This window comes from Bufo bufo, chromosome 2 (genome assembly GCF_905171765.1).
Source record: "Bufo bufo chromosome 2, aBufBuf1.1, whole genome shotgun sequence".
NCBI lineage: Eukaryota > Metazoa > Chordata > Amphibia > Anura > Bufonidae > Bufo > Bufo bufo.
In genome coordinates this window covers 300,247,379-300,271,710 of record NC_053390.1, presented here as the reverse complement: position 1 = coordinate 300,271,710, position 24,332 = coordinate 300,247,379, and the positions used below count along the sequence as shown (strand labels likewise).

Sequence of the window (24,332 nt, the reverse complement as noted above, 5' to 3'; positions counted from 1 at the left end):
ATCTTATTAATCTTTGTGGGAATGGAGTTTCATGAGGAGACATGAAATACAGAGAGGAGGTGGGGATGTGGATAATGAGCAGCAGCTCTTGCATGCAGTCTGCATTACCACATTCTGTCCTGTCCCTCCTCTCTGTTCCTCATGTTTCCTCATGAGCTCCTGTTCCTCTTCTGCTAAGTGCAAGACACAGAGACACAACCACACAGAGAAGTGTCGCACGGAAATCAGTAAAAACCAGGAGGACAATACAGTACAATATCAGAGGACGGAGGGAAGTCAACATAGCCAAGTTAGAACCAGATGGGTATCACAGTACAAAATCACAAGAAAGGTCAGAGTCAAGCCGAGGTCAATATACTAAACAATCCTAAACACTCAGAGACAGAACCAGGAGCACAAAAAAGGATTAAACCTATAATGGCAAGGGTGAATTGCCAGAAAGGCATATAAATAGAGCACCGAGTCCCAGGATCAGAACCTGAATGGCCCATGCTCCATTAGTCAGACACAGCACACAGGAACAGGACAACAGAAAAATCAAGCACTGCTAGTTTTCCTCCAGAACACACCCGTTGTTGAGAGAAGCAGAGCATTGCATCCTATTGCTAGGGATGCTGTCGTGTCACCAGAGGAGCGTGGCTTCGAAGCACATCTCTTCCGACGCAGTCGCGCCAAAGCTGGAGATCTCGCTGCTCGAGCCCGGACAGGTAAGTAAGTGACAATGGTAGGTTAGAAAAGACCATTGCATGTTGAAAATATTGTATCCTGAGGCCATTGCATCTTGAGGGACCACTGTATTTTTAACATGTTTGGTGATTTTTTAAGTTGATTTCCATGTCTATTTCTATATTTAAAAATATTCCTAAAATACTGAGCCACTAAGCCTAATATTATGTGAAAACTTCTGTTCCGTAGATATCACCTTTCAGCAGGCATCTCATTATCATCACAGACATGATTACAATGAAAGATAGTACCTATGTATAGATGCCTTAGGATTTACTATTTACAATAAATGATGTTAACTTATTTACTCCCATCCTTTACGATGACCTCTTAGAGATCGTATCTCTAAATGCTAACAAGAAGAAAATTTACACATATTATTAGGCCAAGTGGGCAGTGAGAAAACAGCATGATTTTAGGTTTTCTTTTAAAATATAGATAGTTACATGGAAATATAAATCCATATAGATATAAATATAAATTCAATACAACACAATAAAATAGATCATTTTCTAATTACACATTCTCATAGACTTTTATCACAAAGAGAATAACAAACACGTTCTTACAATCCAAATCAAGATATCTGCCAAAACCATAAACTAGTGAGATTGCCAATGGTAATGGAACCATACACACAGAGGAGGGGTCACCTATTGTATCAAACCCAAAACCATCACTCTGTAGAAAGAGAAGCAAGGTAATGGTATAGGAAGAAAGAGACTCACCCTAGTAAAACATCTAATTCATACTTAATGGCAGAGTGATTGCTCCAAGCAGGAGAACTTGAAGTGGCCCTGAAAAAAATATTAAAATTGGCCACATTTTGTAGTTGGGTCCAAATTGATGGAAGGCAGGGCCAGCAATACCATATTGTGGCACATTATACCACCTCACCAGAGGCAAATACCACAGTCCATCACAAAATGCTGCCAGCAGCACAAAATACATCCCCATAAATGTCCACTGGCCGGCCGTAAGGAGGGCTCAGGCAGCCCCCTGGGCATCAGCCAAACGGGTAATTTTCCTGTAAGGTCTATGGTCAATCCGCCCCTGGCTCCAAAAACGTCAGCTCCTTAAAAACCAGCTTTCGCTCATACACCCGGTTTGTAGCACCCAATATTTAAAGAACTGCCATAGCTTGCGAGACGTGAGCACTAGAGTTGAGCGAACACCTGGATGTTCGGGTTCGAGAAGTTCGGCCGAACTTCCCGGAAATGTTCGGGTTCGGGATCCGAACCCGACCCGATCTTCGTCCCGAACCCCATTGAAGTCAATGGGGACCCGAACTTTTCGGCACTAAAAAGGCTGTAAAACAGCCCAGGAAAGGGCTAGAGGGCTGCAAAAGGCAGCAAAATGTAGTTAAATCCCCTGCAAACAAATGTGGATAGGGAAATGAATTAAAATAAAAATAAAATAAATAAAAATTAACCAATATCAATTGGAGAGAGGTCCCATAGCGGAGAATCAGGCTTCATGTAAGCAGAGAATCAGGCTTCATGTCATAGCAGAGAATCAGGCTTCACGTCACCCAAAACTGGAACAGTCCATTGTCATATATTTAGGCCCCGGCACCCAGACAGAGGAGAGAGGTCCCATAACAGAGATTCAGGCTTCATGTCATAGCAGAGAATCATGCTTCACGTCACCCAACACTGGAACAGGCCACTGTCAGATATTTTTAGGCCCCGGCACCCAGACAGAGGAGAGAGGTCCCGTAACAGAGATTCAGGCTTCATGTCAGCAGAGAATCAGTCTTCATGTCATAGCAGAGAATCAGGCTTCACGTCAGCCAAAACTGGAACAGTCCATTGTCAGATATTTAGGCCCCGGTTCATTTTTATGAACGTCAGCTTGTCCACATTGGCTGTAGACAGGCGGCTGCGTTTGTCTGTAATGACGCCCCCTGCCGTGCTGAATACACGTTCAGACAAAACGCTGGCCGCCGGGCAGGCCAGCACCTCCAAGGCATAAAAGGCTAGCTCTGGCCACGTGGACAATTTGGAGACCCAAAAGTTGAATGGGGCCGAACCATCAGTCAGTACGTGGAGGGGTGTGCACACGTACTGTTCCACCATGTTAGTGAAACGTTGCCTCCTGCTAACACATTCCGCATCAGGTGGTGGTGCAGTTAGCAGTGGCGTGTTGACAAAACTTTTCCACATCTCTGCCATGCTAACCCTGCCCTCAGAGGAGCTGGCCATGACACAGCTGCGTTGGCGACCTCTTGCTCCTCCTCTGCTTTCGCCTTGGGCTTCCACTTGTTCCCCTGTGACATTTGGGAATGCTCTCAGTAGCGCGTCTACCAACGTGCGCTTGTACTCGCGCATCTTCCTATCACGCTCCAGTGCAGGAAATAAGGTGGGCACATTGTCTTTGTACCGGGGATCCAGCAGGGTGGCAACCCAGTAGTCCGCACACGTTAAAATGTGGGCAACTCTGCTGTTGTTGCGCAGGCACTGCAGCATGTAGTCGCTCATGTGTGCCAGGCTGCCCAGAGGTAAGGACAAGCTGTCCTCTGTGGGAGGCGTATCGTCATCGTCCTGCATTTCCCCCCAGCCAACCACCAGTGATGGGCCCGAGCTGCGTTGGGTGCCACCCCGCTGTGAACCTGCTTCTTCCTCATCCTCCTCCACCTCCTCCTCGTCCTCGTCGTCCTCCAATAGTGGGCCCTGTCTGGCCACATTTGTACCTGGCCTCTGCTGTTGCAAAAAACCTCCCTCTGAGTCACTTCGAAGAGACTGGCCTGAAAGTGCTAAAAATGACCCCTCTTCCTCCTCCTCCTCCTCCTGGTCCACCTCCTCTTCCATCATCGCCCTAAGTGTTTTCTCAAGGAGACATAGAAGTGGTATTGTAACGCTGATAACGGCGTCATCGCCACTGGCCATGTTGGTGGAGTACTCAAAACAGCGCAACAGGGCACACAGGTCTCGCATGGAGGCCCAGTCATTGGTGGTGAAGTGGTGCTGTTCCGCAGTGCGACTGACCCGTGCGTGCTGCAGCTGAAACTCCACTATGGCCTGCTGCTGCTCGCACAGTCTGTCCAGCATGTGCAAGGTGGAGTTCCACCTGGTGGGCACGTCGCATATGAGGCGGTGAGCGGGAAGGCCGAAGTTACGCTGTAGCGCAGACGGGCGAGCAGCGGCAGGATGAGAACGCCGGAAGCGCGCACAGACGGGCCGCACTTTATGCAGCAGCTCTGACATGTCGGGGTAGTTGTGAATGAACTTCTGCACCACCAAATTCAGCACATGCGCCAGGCAAGGGATGTGCGTCAAACCGGCTAGTCCCAGAGCTGCAACGAGATTTCGCCCATTATCGCACACCACCATGCCGGGCTTGAGGCTCACCGGCAGCAACCACTCGTCGGTCTGTTGTTCTATACCCCGCCACAACTCCTGTGCGGTGTAGGGCCTGTCCCCCAAACATATGAGTTTCAGAATGGCCTGCTAAAGTTTACCCCGGGCTGTGCTGAAGTTGGTGGTGAAGGTGTGTGGCTGACTAGATGAGCAGGTGGGAGAAGAGGAGGAGGAAGCCGAGTAGGAGGAGGAGGCAACAGGAGGCAAAGAATGTTGCCCTCCGATCCTTGGCGGCAGAAGGATGTGCGCCAAACAGCTCTTCGCCTGGGGCCCAGCCGCCACTACATTTACCCAGTGTGCAGTTAGGGAGATATAGCGTCCCTGGCCGTGCTTACTGGTCCACGTATCTGTGGTTAGGTGGACCTTGCCACATATGGCATTGCGCAGTGCACACTTGATTTTATCGGATACTTTGTTGTGCAGGGAAGGCACAGCTCTCTTGGAGAAGTAGTGCCGGCTGGGAACAACATACTGTGGGACAGCAAGCGACATTAGCTGTTTGAAGCTGTCTGTGTCCACCAGCCTGAATGACAGCATTTCATAGGCCATAGTTTAGAAATGCTGGCATTCAGGGCCAGGGATCGAGGGTGGCTAGGTGGGAATTTACACTTTCTCTCAAATGTTTGTTAGATGGAGAGCTGAACGCTGCCGTGTGACATGGTTGAGATGCTTGGTGACCAAGGTGGTGGTGGTGTTGGTGGTACATCCTATGTTTGCTGGGCGGCAGGTACCAACGTTCCTCCAGAGGCGGAGGAATAGGCCGAGGCGGCAGCAGCAGAAGAGGTAGCAGGGGGAGCCTGAGTGAGTTCCTTGTTTTTAAGGTGTTTACTCCACTGCAGTTCATGCTTTGCATGCAGGTGCCTGGTCATGCAGGTTGTGCTAAGGTTCAGAACGTTAATGCCTCGCTTCAGGCTCTGATGGCACAGCGTGCAAACCACTCGGGTCTTGTCGTCAGCACATTGTTTGAAGAACTGCCACGCCAGGGAACTCCTTGAAGCTGCCTTTGGGGTGCTGGGTCCCAGATGGTGGTGGCCAATAGCAGACGGACTCTCTTGGCGGCGGGTGTTCTGCTTTTGCCCACTGCTCCCTCTTTTGCTACGCTGTTGGCTCGGTCTCACCACTGCCTCTTCCTCCGAATTCTGAAAGTCAGTGGCACGACCCTCATTCCATGTGGGGTCTAGGACCTCATCGTCCCCTGCATCGTCTTCCACCCAGTCTTCCTCCCTGACCTCCTGTTCAGTCTGCACACTCCAGAAAGACGCAGCAGTTGGCACCTGTGTTTCGTCATCATCAGAGATGTGCTGAGGTGGTATTCCCATGTCCTCATCATTAGGAAACATAAGTGGTTGTGCGTTAGTGCATTCTATCTCTTCCACCCCTGGGGAAGGGCTAGGTGGATGCCCTTGGGAAACCCTGGCAGCAGAGTCTTCAAACAGCATAAGAGACTGCTGCATAACTTGAGGCTCAGACAGTTTCCCTGATATGCATGGGGGTGATGTGACAGACTGATGGGCTTGGTTTTCATGCGCCACCTGTGCGCTTTCTGCAGAAGACTGGGTGGGAGATAATGTGAACGTGCTGGATCCACTGTCGGCCACCCAATTGACTAATGCCTGTACCTGCTCAGGCCTTACCATCCTTAGAACGGCATTGGGCCCCACCAAATATCGCTGTAAATTCTGCTGGCTAATGGGACCTGAGGTAGTTGGTTCACTAGGACGTGTGGCTGTGGCAGAACGGCCACGTCCTCTCCCAGCACCAGAGGGTCCACTAACACCACCACGACCATGTCCGCGTCCGCGTCCCTTACTAGATGTTTTCCTCATTGTTACCGTTCACCACAATAAGAAAAAAATTATTTGGCCCAATGTATTGAATTCAAATTCAGGCCTTTTTTTACAGGCTCCTAACACTATCTGGCTATCTATTTAGGTACCGTATTACACTAATACCGGCACAGCAGTAACGACAGATTTAGCTGAATATAAATTGTAGGCCTAGTATTTAGGCGCTGGATGACAGGTATCCCTTTTACGGACAGAATTAGACTTGGAGATGCACGGTAGCGTGTAAAGTTATTGAGGATGACCCTATCCGCACCTTCAATCTAATATACCCTTTTATGGATAGATTTAAAGTTGTCCTGATACAGCAGAAACCACTGATTTAGGGAATTGCTAAGTTGGGAATTGTATTCAACCCAGAACAAAAACTGTGCTTTGGCGGACACTAAATGAATTGACCAGCCTCAGCAATAAACACAGATTTAGCTGAATATAAATTTTAGGCCTATTATTTAGGCGCTGGGTGACAGGTATACGTTTACGGACAGAATTATTTAAACTTGGAAATGCACGGTAGCGTGTGAAGTTATTGAGGATGACACTATCCGCACCTTCAATCTAATATACCCTTTTATGGATCAATTTAAACTTGGCCTGATACAGCAGAAAAAAAATATTTAGGGGATTGCTAAGTTGGGAATTGTATTCAACCCAGAACAAAAACTGTGCTTCGGCAGACAGCAGACAGTATTACAATTGGCTAGCCACAGCTGAAACACCAGATTTAGGGTACTGCTATTTTGGCCAATTGTATTTTACCCCTCAATAAAATAGCAAGCACAGCCAAGCCCCTGATATAGGATATAGCAAAAAAATAACCACACTATTGATGGTTAAATGGACTTGGTGGCAGCTTGTGCTGGCGCACCACAAGACACAAAATGGCCGCCGATCACCCAAGAAAAAAGTGACATAAAAACGCTCTGGGCAGCCTAAAAACAGTGAGCAATTAAATAGCAGCAGTTTCAATGATCCACAGCTGTAGATCGATCACTGAATTAAGTGTTTTTGCAGAGTTAATCACTGTCTAATCTCTCCCTAACAGCAGCTGCAACCTCTCCCTACACTGATCATAGCAGAGTGACTTGCGGCGCTACATGACTCCAGCTTAAATAGAGGCTGGGTCACATGCTGCACTGGCCAATCACAGCCATGCCAATAGTAGGCATGGCTGTGATGGCCTCTTGGGGCAAGTAGTATGACGCTTGTTGATTGGCTGCTTTGCAGCCTTTCAAAAAGCGCCAAGAAAGCGCCGAACACCGAACCCGAACCCGGACTTTTACGAAAATGTTCGGGTTCGGGTCCGTGTCACGGACACCCCAAAATTCGGTACGAACCCGAACTATACAGTTCGGGTTCGCTCTTCCCTAGTGAGCACCATCTGGGCACCAATGTGAAAGGGTATTCTAAGTCAACAGAGTCCCTGGGTCAGGATCTACATCAGTTAGCTTGAATATAGTGTTTTCCTTTTCTTCTTACATGGATGGCTCATTGATTTTTCATGACCATCATGTAATACTCAATTTCCCCCTTAGTAGTGCTATGGGGTAGACTTGCTACTGGCTTGTCTCATATGTTACAACTGATGCCGGCAGCATGCCACACTGCGATCAGCTTACTTTCAGGAGACCATTAAAACAAAAAAGGATTGTAAAAAGTGTACCAACCATTTAATGTACATTTGTGTAGGTGACAGAATCCCTGGATGACTTCTGTTATTCTTATCATTTATCGTACAGTTATGATTCTTTGCTAGTAACCTACTGGAGCTTGTTGCCTACCACTTATAAAGGCATTGATATGAAATATTTTTATGTTCTGCATTAGCTAGGGCACAGTACTGAATAATGAGCAACCCCAATGCGCGTTTCGGCGTGCCTTCGGGGATATCTATCTATATAGTCAAAGGAATCCAGATCCAGCAATTTTCATGTACATAAAAACGTGCATGCATGGATGTGTATGTACATTTATTTTTTCATACAGGGGATGATAAATGTCCCCTGAATGCTTATACTCAGCTGCACATATTTTGGTCTGCAGCCTGCCCCTTCATGATGCGTTTATGCAGTGTTGGTTGATGTCTACCTTAGCTTGAAGATGAGTGGAGCTACACTTTCCAATGTGTGTGACATGCTTTTAATAAGAGGAAGGTGTATTGTAACCTCAGAGCTGCAGACCTGCACAAAGCTTCATTCAGAAGCCACACACACAGCAGATCGCACTACAATCACAGGTACTCTGCATATTATAGAAGGTTTTCTATCTAGTTTAGTTTTTATGACAATTTTTGAAACTGAACTGTATAAGTAGTTTATATGTTGCCATAACAGAAGTATCAAAATAGGTTATAAAAGTTAATGCTCAGCCATTTAGTATATACTGTGCCTGTATTTAAGGATTTCTGCTCAATTTATGCTTCATCCACAGACATCATTCTATAGATTGAATAGTTCATTATTTCACCTTCATGTAGAATATAGGAATTCTTAATGCTCCTTCTCATGGGTTGATGGTTGGGGCAATGATTGGAAAAGCGTCTGTAGGAATGCTTGTTTCCTATAATTGCCCCATTTAAGTGTGCCTCTAGTCACCTGATGAACGAGCAAACACATGTCCATTTGGTGAAAGCATTATTGATGCGGACACCAAAATCCTTGTTCCTGGGCAGAAGATAGTCTTGTGTAAACAGGGATCTGCTGCTGAAACGATGAATGTATACGGGAACAAGTGATCACAGTAGCAATCACTTGACCCAGAGCAGAGGTGATCGCTCTATGTAAAAATGGTTCATTCCCAATAATTGCCTGCAGATTTGACCTTTGTGAAAGGGACTTTAAGCCTTTCCAGGTGCCAGATTTACAAAAGTATTTTATCTTGTGCTGGAGCATCTGAGTACATTAATAAAAGAAGTAAAGTAGAAAAAATACATTTTCATCTATTTTTATATCTTTTTTTTCCCACTTGCTGTCTTCCAAAATTGACAGCAGGTAATAGCTGCCATTAGTGTTCCCATATGTGCCATTAGCAGACCATAGACCAGTGATGGTGAACCTTTTACAGACTGAGTGCCCAAACTGTAACTCAAAACCCACATATTTGTCACAAAGTGCCAACACGGCAATTAACCCTGTATACTACAGTCCAATATAGTATATTTCCCATGTACTTTATCATTTAGCCATAATAGCCTGCCTATATTCAGTGCGCTGCCTGTGCTGTTTATAGTACGCCCTGCGCTAATTAATGGCAGGAAAAGTCTAAGGCATATTGGTACGACTTTTTCCAGGGCGTAGGTGTCCACAGAGAGGGCTCTTAATGCCACCTCTGGCACCCGTGCCATAGGTTCGCCACCACTGCCATAGACCTTACAGGGAAATTTCCCAGTGGGATGATGCCTAGAGGGTCGCCTAAACCATCCTCATGGCTATCAGCAAGGTATTATTGATCTGATACTTTCATCATTAATAAATGAAGAAGCATCAGGTACTTATCCACCTGACCAATGGAGGTATTTTGAGCTGCACTCGGCTATTTCTGGCTCTGCTTATTTCTGTTGACCCACCTTCTGTCAGTCTGGATTCACCTACAACATGGGGCCACGTTTAGTTTTTATTTCAGGACCACTTTAAGTTCTTGGTCTGTTAATGGCTGTTATCCAGGTTTCTAAGCACTTAATCAGTACATAGAGGGAGTGTTGTGCATAGAGACTAATGTGTAGAAAGAACAATGGTTTAGTCTGGCATACAAAGGAATGTTGACTGATTTCAGTAGGTACTTTAAAGGGGTATTCCAGTTGTTAAAGCTTATACAACTATTGTTGGAGGCCTACAATTAGGACCCCCACTGATCAGGAGTACAGGTACCCTGTACCCCTCAGAGCCCCCAAAATGAACAGTTGAGAATGCACACTGTCACTTCATATAACCAGAATACCCATTAACTTGGGTAAAACTGAATTTAGCATTTCTTTAGGCAAGAAAAAAATCCACAATTTTAAAGTAATCCTAGTAATAGTAATGATCTTAGAATAGGTCCTTGGCCATTACCAGACCCCCATACTGTCTTCAGGAGCACTGCTATAAAACCTATGTAATGTAAAAGGTCTCCTAGTAACTGGTAGACAAGACACAACTGATCTCTAATGTCACTAACTAAACTGTATGATTTTCCAGATAAGATGTCTATGAATATCACCCATCCTCCCTTCTTCCACACACAAGACTCCGTTTCAACTGAAAATACTCTTCCGCGGAATGATACCCCTGAAGAGCTTACAATTGTTCTTTGCTGTGTGTACATTGGGAATACTTTGCTGGGAATGACAGTCAACATCTTGGTTATGTGGTCAATCTGGCCAGAAGTGAGTAGTTCACTGGGTTTACCCATTTATGCCGCCAGCATTCTCTGTGCTGCCCTCCTGGAATGTTTGATCCTACCATTCGGAGTGGTTTACCTTTTAGACAGCTTGGTAGTGGGCCCTGTGGGCTGCTATATGCTTGGCTTAATTCCCAAGGTTGCTCAAAGGACTGCAACAATGTTCACTCTGTGGATATTTATTGTGCGATATGTAGCAGTGTCTGACCCACTCAACTACAACAAATTGTGTAAAGGCTGGGTGTTTGGGTCAGTCAGCATTACATTGTGGCTGACAGCATTTACCATTTCATTAATCGAGGAAGGACTTGCCAGAGACGATGCAAATTTCTGTTTTCCTGATTACAGTTTCACAGCAGAATGGGCACTGCCGCAGCTCATCCTATCATTTCTTTATAGCCATCTATCCGTCATTCATCTTTGTATATTTACTTACCTAATCTCCCGTTCTGTGAGGAACTCTGACACAGTGCCCAGTGAACAATATAAGAGGATCTGCAGGCTACTTGTTTTTGTTGTGATTACTTTTGGTGTGTTTTTTTGCCCAATGCATATTGTTCTGCAATACCATAACATTATTATGTTACTTGGTGAATCAGATGTTCAGGTACTAAAGAAAGTGCATTTCTTTTATCAGATAATGTTTGCTTTTAATAGCTTTAGTGTGGTGATCACACCTATTTTTTATATCATTAGTTCTAGTACAGTGAATACAAGAGTTATGGGACTTTTCAAGGGCAGCTAAAAATGCAGAGAAAAAAATAAATTTTCTGTGGATTTTACTTAGAACTTCATAATGTGCTTTGCTATGGGTGAAAATTGTGACAAATCCTCAAAAGCGACGGGACATGGTGCAAATTTAGAAGTCAACAACATGCCCTCAAATCTGTTCTGATCTTATCTTCAGCATGTGAATGCATCCTTATGCATAAGAGTGTAACCTACGCCGAAAATCTGCAACAAATGCAACCTATGTGAACATGGCCAAATAATTTACATTCAACCCAAAGCTTGAATACGTAGGTCATCCACTGGTTACCTAGTTCTTAGGAAGTGCCTCATAATCTGGGGACAGAGAGAGGTTTATTGAGTTCAGCTAAGAACGATGAACCACAAAGGACTCCAAGTATGTTCTGAAAACATAATCCAATGATGTCAGCCAGAAACAGGTATAAATCAAACTCAAATATATATTCCCCAAATTGTCAGCAAAAAAGTGTGGAATTCAGTGTGGAATTGTACAAGATTGGCAAAGAAATAAAGTATAGATACATAACACGAAAAGTGTGGCTGCTGCAAGAAGATACATACAACACACTATATCAAAGCTTGAATGGCACAAGTCATGTTGAAAGCGAAGAATGCGTTTCCTCCTGCTCTCCGCTGGATGCGTCATTGTGGTGTCTGAATAGCTGAATAATGTACTGATGGCCACAGTGTGTGTTCTTTAGTTTTGGTTCCCATATGCAGAAGCAAGCACATCTATATACTATACTTCCTTAGTGGTTACATAGAGGTCAGAATGAAAAGTGTGCCATGGACACAATAATATCGCTTATAAATTATTTTTTATAAATCATAAAGTCATTTGTGTAAGAATAGAAATGTGTAATTGGTACTAGTGTAAATGTAACTGTATTATTACATCTATACTGGAAACATGAACCCTCAGGGCTCATGCACAAGGCAGCATGTGGATACCCTGCAACCATGTTATGCTATGGGCTTTCCTTATTGCATATGTATTCTGATGGAGATTGCCTCTTTAATATGCAATAATGATATGTATTTAAACTGAATCTGTCATCAGAAAATAAACTATTGTTTAAATCATATTTTTACAGTATAATAAACATATTTTTTTATCGCTATCTATATTTAATAAATCTATATAATCCTGCAATATTCATACTAGGGCTAATAATAGGTCATGATTTCCTGTTCTGTACAGGTCACTTTTCAGTAGCTACTCTCATTATCATCCCAGGAAGACAATGACAAGTAACACCTCTATATAGAGAATACAGGATCTAGGATCACAGTAGGTGATATCACAAGTCACAATGTACTGTATACCTAGAGTACTATCCCATAGAAGTCAATGTGGTCAGCTCCTTTCCATTGTGTCCCATGTAGATGTTCTCAAAAGATGAGAAGTCTTAATATATTTTAGGCCTGATGGCCATCTTGAAAATTGCAGGATTAGATACAGTTTTTTTTATATAGATAGTGACATGGTAAAATTAAAAAAATCTCACCAAACATTTCTAAAAAATATATATTTAAAATAAAAATGTGACTTAAACAATAGGTCTGGCGACATTCCCTTAAAATACATATTATTATTGCATATTAAAAAGGTAATCTCCAGCAGAATACAATAAAGAAAAGTGAGTTCTTTCTAATGGTCATTTCTTTAACCCTTTCACGCATTTGGATGTTACTGTACGTCTAAATTGCAAGTGACTTTCTGCATTTGGACATACAGTCACATCCAATTTGCTTACCGTGGCTGTGACACTATAAAGTGTCACAGCCCTGAAGTCTCCGCTCTCCTGGAGAGCAGAGACACCAGGGAAGCCGGCAAGGGACCAATCAGAGCGCTTCATTGAGAAAAATGCCGGTTTCAGGCTGTGATCTCCACACTTGAGATCACAGCCTGAAATCAGACATGACTGCCACCATGCCTTAGTGCCCCTGAAAAAAATAAGTGCCCCCTCATGCGGCCATTGCCCCCACATACCCCCTGCTGCATGTCCTCTCTGCCGGCTGTGATGGCAGCGGCTCTGTTTCTTACAGCTGACACTCTGCTGATACGGCCGAAAATGGTGCTGGCACCAATCTCAGCCGTTTAACCCCATAGATTCTGCAGTCAGCAGCCGCCCGCGGCATCCATGGGGTTGAGAGGGAAGCGTCCGGGTTGCCATGGAGTACGTAGCAGAAGAATGATGAATATTGAAATGCACTGTACAGTCGTGGCCAAAAGTTTTGAGAAAAGTTATCACTTTTGCCTTATGGCACGGTGCTTCATCGTGCTGGAAAATGCATTGTTCTTCACCAAACTGTTGTTGGATTGTTGGAAGAAGTTGCTGTTGGAGGGTGTTTTGGTACCATTCTTTATTCATGGCTGTGTTTTTGGCCAAAATTGTGAGTGAGCCCACTCCCTTGGATGAGAAGCAACCCCACACATGAATGGTCTCAGGATGCTTTACTGTTGGCATGACACAGGACTGATGGTAGCGCTCACCTTTTCTTCTCCGGACAAGCCTTTTTCCAGATGCCCCAAACAATCGGAAAGAGGCTTCATCGGAGAATTTGACTTTGCCCCAGTCCTCAGCAGTCCATTCACCATACTTTCTGCAGAAGATCAATCTGTCCCTGATGTTTTTTTTGGAGAGAAGTGCCTTCTTTTCTGGCCTTCTTGACACCAGGTCATCTTCCAAAAGTCTTCGCCTCACTGTGCGTGCAGATGCGCTCACACCTGCCTGCTGCCATTCCTGAGCAAGCTCTGCACTGGTGGCACTCCGATCCCGCAGCTAAATTCTCTTTAGGAGACGATCCTGGCGCTTGCTGGACTTTCTTGGACGCCCTGAAGCCTTCTTAACAAGAATTGAACCTCTTTCCTTGAAGTTCTTGATGATCCTATAAATTGTTGATTGAGGTGCAATCTTAGTAGCCACAATATCCTTGCCTGTGAAGCCATTTTTATGCAACGCAATGATGGCTTCACGCGTTTCTTTGCAGGTCACCATGGTTAACAATGGAAGAACAATGATTTCAAGCATCACCCTCCTTTTAACATGTCAAGTCTGCCATTTTAACCCAATCAGCCTGACATAATGATTTCCATCCTTGTGCTCGTCAACATTCTCACCTGAGTTAACAAGACGATTACTGAAATGATCTCAGCAGGTCCTTTAATGACAGCAATGAAATGCAGTGGAAAGTTTTTTTTGGGATTAAGTTAATTTTCATGGCAAAGAAGGACTATGCAATTCATCTGATCACTCTTCATAACATTCTGGAGTATATGCAAATTGCTATTATAAAAACTTAAGCAGCAACTTTTCCAATTTCCAATATTTATGTAATTCTCAAAACTTTTGGCCACGACTGTATAGCCATCAGGCCCACTGGATCTTCAAGATCCAGATGGGTCTTGATAAATAAATGAAAAGTGTAAAAAAAAAAGTAAAGAAAAGTGAAAAAAAGTAAAAAATAAAAATAAATAAATATTTAAATAAAAATAAAATAAAAATTGTCTTTTTTACGGTGTTCACCGCGCGGGATTAGTAATATGAGACTTTGATAGATCAGGTCGTTACGGATGCAGAGATACCAATTAAGTGTAGTTTTTTTTATTTATTTCATTTTTTTTATGACATAAATGAACGGATGTGAGAAAATATCCGTTCATTTATGTCATAAAATTTTTTTTATAAATAAAAAAACTACACATAATTGGTATCTCCGCATCCGTAACAACCTGATCTATCAAAGTATCATATTACTAATCCCGTGCGGTGAACGCCGTAAAAAATAATGTAGAAAAAAATGACGGAATTGCTGTTTTTGTCACCTCACGTCCTCAAAAAATTAAAAAACAAGTGATCAAAAAGACATATGTACCCCAAAATGATACCAATAAAAACTACAGCCCATAACGCAAAAAACAAGCCCCCAAACAGCTACCTTGGTGAAAAAATAAAAAGGTTCGGACTTTAGTATATGGCGATGCAAAACATAATTTATTTTTAATACAAAAGTGATTTTATTGCTGAAAAAGTAGAAAACATAAAAAATTACATATATTTGGTATCGCCATAAATTTATCCACCCACAGAATAAAATAATCATGTAATATTTGCCACAAGAGGAACCCCATAAAAAATAAAAAACACTGACAGAATTGCCATTTTTATTGGATAAGTAAAAGTGTTCCACAGTTATTACCATATAAAGTGACACATATTAGATTTGAAAAATGGGGCTCCGACATTTGGTCCAAACTGGCTGTCGCTTGAAGAGGTTAAAGCGGTTTTCTGGGTGTTCAAAATTGATGGCCTATCCTCAGGATAGGCCATAAATATCTGATTGGTGGGGCTCCGTATCCTGGCACCCCTGCCGATCTGCTGTTTGAGGAAGCTTTTGCACTCCGGTGAGCGTTGCGGCCTCCTGACAGCTTACCAGGCACAGTGTTCATTATATAGCGGCTATGCTTGGTATTGCAGCCTAGGCCCATTCACTTGAATAGGACTGAGCAATAAATAGATCATGTGACCAATAAGCGTTGGACCCCCACCAATTAGATATTGATGGCCTGTCCTTAGCATAGGCCATTAGAATTACAAAAATCAGGTTTATAGCCTTTTTTCCTAAAACAGTGACACCCACAGAAAAGTGTCTGTGAATCTTTAAAGATTTCTTAAAGCATCTTTGCTAATTTCCATAGCATTAGAATGTCCAACTCTCCAATATGGATCATATTTTAAAGGAGAAGAGACACTTCCCCAACATTAGAAACCATTTCCACAGGATAGTCTCTGAGCAGAAGAATTCTCCCCTACGAGCACTGCTTCTAAAGAATAGCTCTGTACCTACCACACTAGACAGAGCCGGGGATGGGGCCCGGGCAGGTCCATACCATGGTCTGTGGGATGTTTGCCCTCTCCTTTATTCTATGATTGATTTCCACTTAAGATAGTTACATATAAGTAATTGTCACCAGAAATATTACATCAAGGTGAATAAAAAAATCTGAGAAGGAAATGAAAATTCATTGTATCAGGACTTTTGTATTTCACGTAAATAATTGATAGGTATTTATCATGTACATTTGTTAATTGTGCAGAATTGTAAAGCTCATGGCGCCATATTATGTGTATCATATATAGATTTCTAACTGGTTGTTGTAATTCTTAGTAATAGGACACCTGTATGCTTACTCTTAGTAGTCCTTTATTGGGGTTAAGTCGCAAAAGTAACAATATATGCAATAACCAGTATATATTATGAGCATTGTACAAAAATGGAAGCCAAGGCTAAAATGGAAACCAAAAACAGTGGGAAAAGTGATGAGGTAGAACTCTGTAGAAGAGAGTCGCTTCCCAAATGGCTGCTTCCTGCAAAAATTACTGTGGGAAGGGATAATAGTCATATGCCACCAGAGACCTATATATTACAGTTTGTATTACAGTATATTGTAACATCTGAGCCCCAATGACCCCACTGAACTTAGATGACTATAGGATTATTTTGGGATCTGAGTTCAGTAGTACAGATGTCTGATGTGGACCTAATTGTAAAGATTTTGAAAAGTGGCAATTTCCATATAAACATATGGCGTTTTTGTGGCGAAATTGGTCCCATAGGAATGAATGGCGGAATGTTCAAAACTAGAGTGGGAGCTGACAAAGGCTAGAGTGGGAGCTGAAAAATCAGGACATGATTTCTAAACTGCCACCACTCCCTCATTTTCAATCCCGCCTACACAAATCTTATATTAAAACGTTCAGCTATCCCTGCTGCCACTAAACATGTCAATGGCTAAGCTATAGTCCTGATAGTTTTCACAATATGACCATTTGTTTGCAACTCACGCCGCCTATTGACACTCATTGAAACTCCACTCTAGCCACCTCAAATTTGAAGGGCAATTTCTACACTGCGACTGTGCCTTCATTTTTAATATTTCAGAGACATACTATGGTCATAAAAATAATTAACCATGAAAAAAAAAAATCTATAAAATTTGTCATAAATTCTTAAAATCATGACCTGGTGAGTTGTAGACAAACTAATCAATATAATTCACATCTGAGTCCGACTATTTCCTCAAATAATAAGTTCTTTCTTTTGACGTGAGATGACGTTGATGATAAAAATGTAGTTCTGCATTATACAATAATACACAGGAATTATAAAAATATGCAGATTTATTGGTTACAAGATAAACATAAATAAGTAAATAAACACAATGATACATGCAAATTAATATATTCATCGTTGATATAAAGCATTACAAGCTTAACAATACATGTGAGTGGAAAAACAAAGCTATTATTAGGTTAGGATATCAAAATAGGAAAATAATTTATATACATCACTTCTGTTCAGAGGAAACCTCATGATATCAAGAAATGGGCATGTCTAATCCTAGACATCAATATGGAATGCTAAATACATTCCAGCCCCTTCTAACCAACTACAACGTCACATGACCTCAAGATGGTCAAATCCATCCAAGGATATATCTTAGAAGAGATAACTGTATCCTTCTGCCCCATCCTGGACTATTTTCACACATAAGACTTTGGTAAGACTATTAAGACAAATAACAGGGATCTAGGATCTTTGCTAGACCATATCTTAAATGGGAAGGACTTGAAACAAGTCTTTCCTGTGGGAATCTATCATTTAGCCTAGCGAAGAATGTTCTATCAATATATATATATATATATATATATATATATATATAAGCAATCATTTAATGCTTTGCTAGATTATGAGTCTTGATTTTTCTGCAGGTAGAATGAAGTCTCACAGTATCCTAAGACTTTATCTCAATATGGAGATGATCAATTAATTTATTTATTTATTTATTCGCCAATCTAGATGGTATAATTTCACCCACACTATCCAATTACTCTTAATAAAATGAAATATCATTCTTTGTGTCTCTTACCAAGTCCTAGTAGGATTCTCACTTCTGCTCCTAGGAAAGCTGGGTGGTCCATCATCGCATGTCTCGCCATGGCTTTCATCTTGATAGACGCCTCTTTCTTTCTTTCCTTTTTTTCTCCTCCTTTCCCCTTTTTTTTCTCTAGTATGTGCCTTCTTATCCAAAAACTTATCAAATGATCACACCCTTCCAGATTAGGGTTTTCCAATCACATCGGATGAGTGTGCTCATATGGTAATGTTCTATGAGATCATATTTACCCAGAATGCAATATTGTTGTGAATGGTGTCATGATATCCACCTGTCTCCAGATGGCACTGTTGTGTAACATATTAACATCAGAATTATGCTACACATTATACCTTTGACCTTTGCAACCTATATCAATGAGGAGGGATACTTCTTTGACACCCTGAAACTATTTTCCCAGACTTAGTGGGACCATCATGAGTTTCCCAGACTCTTGAATATATGGGTTTGATAAGAAATACAATGGGCCTTACACTCGCACTGTGGGTTAGTATATTCTAACTGTCCAAACTACTGATTCATTAGGTTAGAATAAGATCAGTCCCTCTCAGTAAATCCCATTAGCAGAAAACCAACGTAAATGCTTTCCATATATCGTAAGAATACATTTTCTTTTAGTGGGATACACATGGCATCAAATGATATATATATATATATATATATATATATATATATATATATACCTTGTTATAACATGTGCCAATATAGAATATTATATATATATAATTTATCAATTTGTTTATGCTAAAACTAAATAAATCCACTATATGTATACAAACGTTATACTTTTGATTATATGAATAAACATACACACCAGATGTCTCTCATGAAACAGTGCTACCTCCCTCATAGCCTTGTAATGAGGTAAGATCACTCCCTTCAGATAAACCTACATCTGTGGTAATAACTTTTAATGAACAATGCACTCTGTATTCAATATGAACCTCTTTCGGCCATCCTTGAATTAATAAGAATATGGCCTTTTATAGATACATACAGTACAGACCAAAAGTTTGGACACACCTTCTCATTCAAAGAGTTTTCTTTATTTTCATGACTATGAAATTTGTAGATTCCCACTGAAGGCATGAAAACTATGAATTAACACATGTGAAATTATATACATAACAAACAAGTGTGAAACAACTGAAAATATGTCATATTCTAGGTTCTTCAAAGTAGCCACCTTTTTCTTTGATTACTGCTTTGCACACTCTTGGCATTCTCTTGATGAGCTTCAAGAGGTAGTCCCTTGAAATGGTTTTCACTTCACAGGTGTGCCCTGTCAGGTTTAATAAGTGGGATTTCTTGCCTTATAAATGGGGTTGGGACCATCAGTTGCGTTAAGGAGAAGTCAGGTGGATACACAGCTGATAGTCCTACTGAATAGACTGTTAGAATTTGTATTATGGCAAGAAAAAAGTAGCTAAGTAAAGAAAAACGAGTGGCCATCATTACTTTAAGAAATGAAGGTCAGTCAGTCAGCCGAAAATTTTTGAAAACGTTGAAAGTAAGGGCTATTTGACCATGAAGGAGAGTGATGGGGTGCTGCGCCAGATGACCTAGCCTCCACAGTCACCTGACCTGAACCCAATCGAGAAGGTTTGGGGTGAGCTGGACCGCAGAGTGAAGGCAAAAGGGCCAACAAGTGCTAAGCATCTCTGGGAACTCCTTCAAGACTGTTGGAAGACCATTTAAGGGGACTACCTCTTGAAGCTCATCAAGAGAATGCCAAGAGTGTGCAAAGCAGTAATCAAAGGAAAAGGTGGCTACTTTGAAGAACCTAGAATATGACATATTTTCAGTTGTTTCACACTTGTTTGTTATGTATATAAATCCACATGTGTTAATTCATAGTTTTGATGCCTTCATAGTCATGAAAATAAAGAAAAATCTTTGAATGAGAAGGTGTGTCCAAACTTTTGGTCTGTACTGTATATGTATATAATCAAATTTACTATAACTAGGATATATGGATAAGTGTCTTGTCTTTAAACATAATCTGTAAGAAAGCAAGTACTCCCTCGAACTGGTATAATTATTGAGAAAAATATAAGGATATACTTTAGGAATGTGTGGCCTTTCCATAAGCTCACACAAAATGGTGGACATATCACAAAATGGCAGATGCCACACTATTTAACATAGCAATTCATGTTTGATTCATTTCGGGCCTATAATTATCCCGACAAAATGTAGGTCTGGATCTTGTGATTCTCACAATATAAAGCTCTTCACTGTAGGATTTATAATTTTTAAACTACAACCGTTTGAAGATAGCAACCGCCAGTGAAGTGAGCAAGTTGGAGCAATTTGTTTTTAACCGCTCTTCTCTGTCCTTGCTGTAGAACAGTTGAAGAGATGTGTAGTCCGCACACCATAAATCCACTGTGGGTGCCATTGAGAGTTGTAGAACAAATATAAGGTTAATCCACGGCACTCCAATTCATGTGCAAATTTTTACATGTTATTGTGTTTACAGATTATCATTGTATACATCCAGATTAAATGATTAGTATGTAGCCATATAAATCATAGTTCCTGGACGTTTCGGTCTAATTATGACCTTCCTCAGCGGGCTCTAAAGAAACATATAATATAGCTGTGGTCATAAAAAATTCTTGTATACACAACATACTGGTAAGAAAAGAAGAAATAGGGGAAAAATTGTCCAATCCGTAAATTACAAAAGAGGATCACAGAACGGTAAGTAAAAGTAGAACCTGATCATAAAATGATAACAAGTCAATTTCTGTAGTGATATAGGAAAGGGGATAGGTATATGGTAAGTGTGCTAATGAGAGGAGCCTTAGAGTTGGAGGCAGTAAGGGTTAATAGATAAAAGTAGAGGAATTTGGGTTGTTGAGAAAGCACCAGCTAGAGATTAGAGCGTAAGAGCTGTATATATAATTACCTTAGTCGCGGTGCAGTAGGTATGACGCTGGATGTGGCGTGCACGTGTGCCGTTGAGCAATAAATAATATTAGCGGTTGGTGAGGAGCCGTCAGAGCGCAGGAAAATGAAGTCAGTGCGTCCGGAGCCGTGCGTGCGGTGCGCGCATGCGTACTGAGTTAGAAGGTAGAGTGTGGGCAAGGAGGTATGGGCAATTGGCGATCCTCAGAACAGAAAGGGGAAAAGACAGGCAGAACTTATAAGTAAAATAAATTTATATACGGCGCATGTGCTCGTTGCAGTGTGTTGTATGCAGACTTCAGTATTAAAGGGGAGGACATCAGCGTGTCAGGTCAAAGTGCCGAGTTGGCGCATGTGCATTGAAATTGGAAATCCAGTGTGGGCAAAGGGGTAGGGGCAAGTTTAAGGAAAGAAGAAAAAAATGGAATATATGGGAGTTCTGAGGAATGTGAATGAGAGGTCTGTGCAAAATATTGAAATAAAAAGGGTTACTTAATAATACAACCATAATGTCAATTGTAACAGTGCCTTAATGACATAATAAATAACAACGTTGTGGTGTAATATAAAGTATATAATAACACAGTAAGATCTTGAAGGTATACATAAGAATAGCATCAAAGATCAAAAATCAAAACTCAAAAATCAGGGAAAACTGTTAGCATGCGGTGAGAGGGGGAAGAAAGAGGGGGGTTAGGGAAGAAAGAGGGGGGTTAGGGAAGGAGGTGGGGAAGGAAGGGAAAAGTGTGGGGAAGGAAGGGAAAAGGGGGGGGGAAGGGGAAAGGGGGGAATTCTCACCCACGTTCGCCTAGTCCCCGTCAACAAGCCTGAAAAAAGAGAAGGGGCAGGTTATAATCAAGATAGTACAAGGAAATCGCATTCTCTATTTAAACCTCTTGGTTCCAATGTGTCCAGTTTATGGATCTAGTATGATTCTCGTCGTTGTAATTGCAAGATTCTATTGCCTCCACATCTTGATGGTAAAACCTGTTCGATAACTTGGAATCGAAGTTGAGAGATTTGATGTCTGCATTTCTCAAAATGTGCTGGTAATGGTAAAAGGAGCTGTTTTGTCCGTATAGTCGATTTGTGTTTACAGATTCGATCACGGATATGTTGTGTCGTTTTACCGACGTAAGCTAGGCCGCACAGACATTTAATCAGGTAGACAACAAAAGATGAATCGCATGTAAAGAAATCCTTAATAGGAAACCGTTTGCCTGTATGTGGGTGTGTTATGAAATCACCTTTTGTAATATTGCAGCATTGGGCGCAGTGTAGACAAGGAAAGGTTCCATATTTGGTATTTTTCAGAAAACGTTGTTTGGGGACATTTTGAATCCCTCCAAAGTCTGCACGGATAAGCTTGTCTTTTATATTGGGACCGCGTTTGTAACAAGTAAGTGAGGGATTTTCAAATTCCTTCACTGATGGGTAGGCTTGTTGTAAGATGGACAAGTTCTGTCGCACTAAATTGTTAATTTTGGGCATAAGTGGGTGGTATGTAGTTATGCATGGAATGCGGGGAGCGTCCTTAGATCTTTCAGGTGGCCAATTGTTTGTTGGGTTATGTCTTGTCAGTTGTGGTGGGTATCCCCATTGATAAACTTTACACTCATTTCGGATAATCTCGTAGTTCGTATTGCGGGGTCTGTGACGATCCGTTCTACCCTAGTGATTTGTGATTGTGGAAGCGCTCTTTTGGTGGCATTTGGATGACAACTTGTATAATGCAGTAGGCTATTTCTGTCAGTTAGTTTGTTATAAAGATCGAATTGAAGGTGGCCATGGGTATCTTTTTGTACTAGTGTGTCCAGAAAGATGACTTCTTTTCTGTCGATATGTATAGTGAAACCTAATTCCCATAAAAGGAAGATATCATCTATAATGCGTAGCCAGGTTTTTGCAAAGTGTTGGTACAAAGGATGAGTGTATACGTATTTGAATATATATGAATTAGCGTAGCACACTTACCATATACCTATCCCCTTTCCTATATCACTAGAGAAATTGACTTGTTATCATTTTATGATCAGGTTCCGCTTTTTACTTACCGTTCTGTGATCCTCTTTTGTAATTTACGGATTGGACAATTTTTCCCCTATTTCTTCTTTTCTTACCAGATTGTAAACACAATAAAATTAAAAATTTTGCACATGAATTGGAGTGCTGTGGATTAACCTTATATCTTGTTGTAGAGCAGGCATCCTCAAACTGCCGCCCTCCAGCTGTTGAAAAACTACAACTCCCAGCATGCTGAACAGCCTACAGGTATCAGCCTACAGCAGGGCATTGTGGGAGTTATAGTTTTACAACAGCTGGAGGGCCGCAGTTTGAGGATGCCTGCTGTAGAGTGAGTTGCCATAAGAACCCAGGTGTGTGAGCAGCCAGCAGAGTGACAAAAGCTAGAGTGTGAGCTGAAAAATCAGGACTAGGGATGAGCGAACCCGAACTGTGTAGTTCGGGTTCGTACCGAATTTTGGGGTGTCCGTGACACGGACCCGAACCCGAACATTGTCGTAAAAGTCCGGGTTCGGTGTTCGGCGCTTTCTTGGCGCTTTTTGAAAGGCTGCAAAGCAGCCAATCAACAAGCGTCATACTACTTGCCCCAAAAGGCCATCACAGCCTTGCCTACTATTGGCATGGCTGTGATTGGCCAGTGCAGCATGTGACCCAGCCTCTATATAAGCTTGGGTCACGTAGCGCTGCACGTCACTCTGCTGATTCAAGCATAGGGAGAGGTTGCTGCTGCGACGTTAGGGCGAGATTAGGCAGATTAACTCCTCCAAAAGACTTCATTCTGTGATCGATCTCCAGCTGTGGATCATTGAAGTGCTAATATTGAATTGCTCACTTTTTTTAGGCTGCCCAGAGCGTTTTTATATCACTTTTTTCTGGGGTGATCGGCGGCCATTTCGTGGCTTGTGGGTGCGCCAGCACAAGCTACCACCAAGTGCTTTTAACCATCAATAGTGTGGTTATTTTTTGCTATATCCTACATCAGCTGCAGGCTGAGCCTGTGTCACCTAAGTGCATTTAACAATCAACAGTGTGGTTATTTTTTGGCCATATACTACATCAGGTGCAGGCTGAGCCTGTGTCACCCAAGTGCATTTAACCATCAACAGTGTGGTTAATTTTTGGCCATATACTACATCAGGTGCAGGCTGAGCCTGTGTCACCCAAGTGCATTTAACCATCAACAGTGTGGTTAATTTTTGGCCATATACTACATCAAGTGCAGGCTGAGCCTGTGTCACCCAAGTGCATTTAACCATCAATAGTGTGGTTATTTTTTGGCCCTATACTACATCAGGGGCAAGTTGAGCCTGTCACCCAGCGCCTAAAAGATAGACCTGACATTTATATTCCTCCAAATCAGTACTGTTTTAGCTGGTCAAG

The 24,332-nt window shown here is 42.0% G+C and overlaps 1 protein-coding gene across 1 annotated transcript; it reads left to right on the top strand.

Moving 5' to 3' along the window:
- Window positions 1–233: 233 nt before the first annotated feature.
- On the top strand, window positions 234–12,154 carry LOC120991475 (G-protein coupled receptor 183-like). The gene is made up of 3 exons (XM_040420282.1): window positions 234–707; window positions 7,973–8,165; window positions 10,105–12,154. Exons 2-3 carry the CDS (start codon window positions 8,030–8,032, stop codon window positions 11,049–11,051), a joined length of 1,083 nt encoding a protein of 360 aa, XP_040276216.1. The 5' UTR covers window positions 234–707; window positions 7,973–8,029; the 3' UTR covers window positions 11,052–12,154.
- Window positions 12,155–24,332: the final 12,178 nt, after the last annotated feature.

Bases quoted from the DNA above. Each gene is read 5' to 3' on its own strand.
- LOC120991475 (XM_040420282.1), top strand. From the start codon at position 8,030: ATGAGTGGAGCTACACTTTCCAATGTGTGTGACATGCTTTTAATAAGA. The intron at 8,166-10,104 runs GTACTCTGCATA...ATGATTTTCCAG, and splicing joins AGATCGCACTACAATCACAG to ATAAGATGTCTATGAATATC.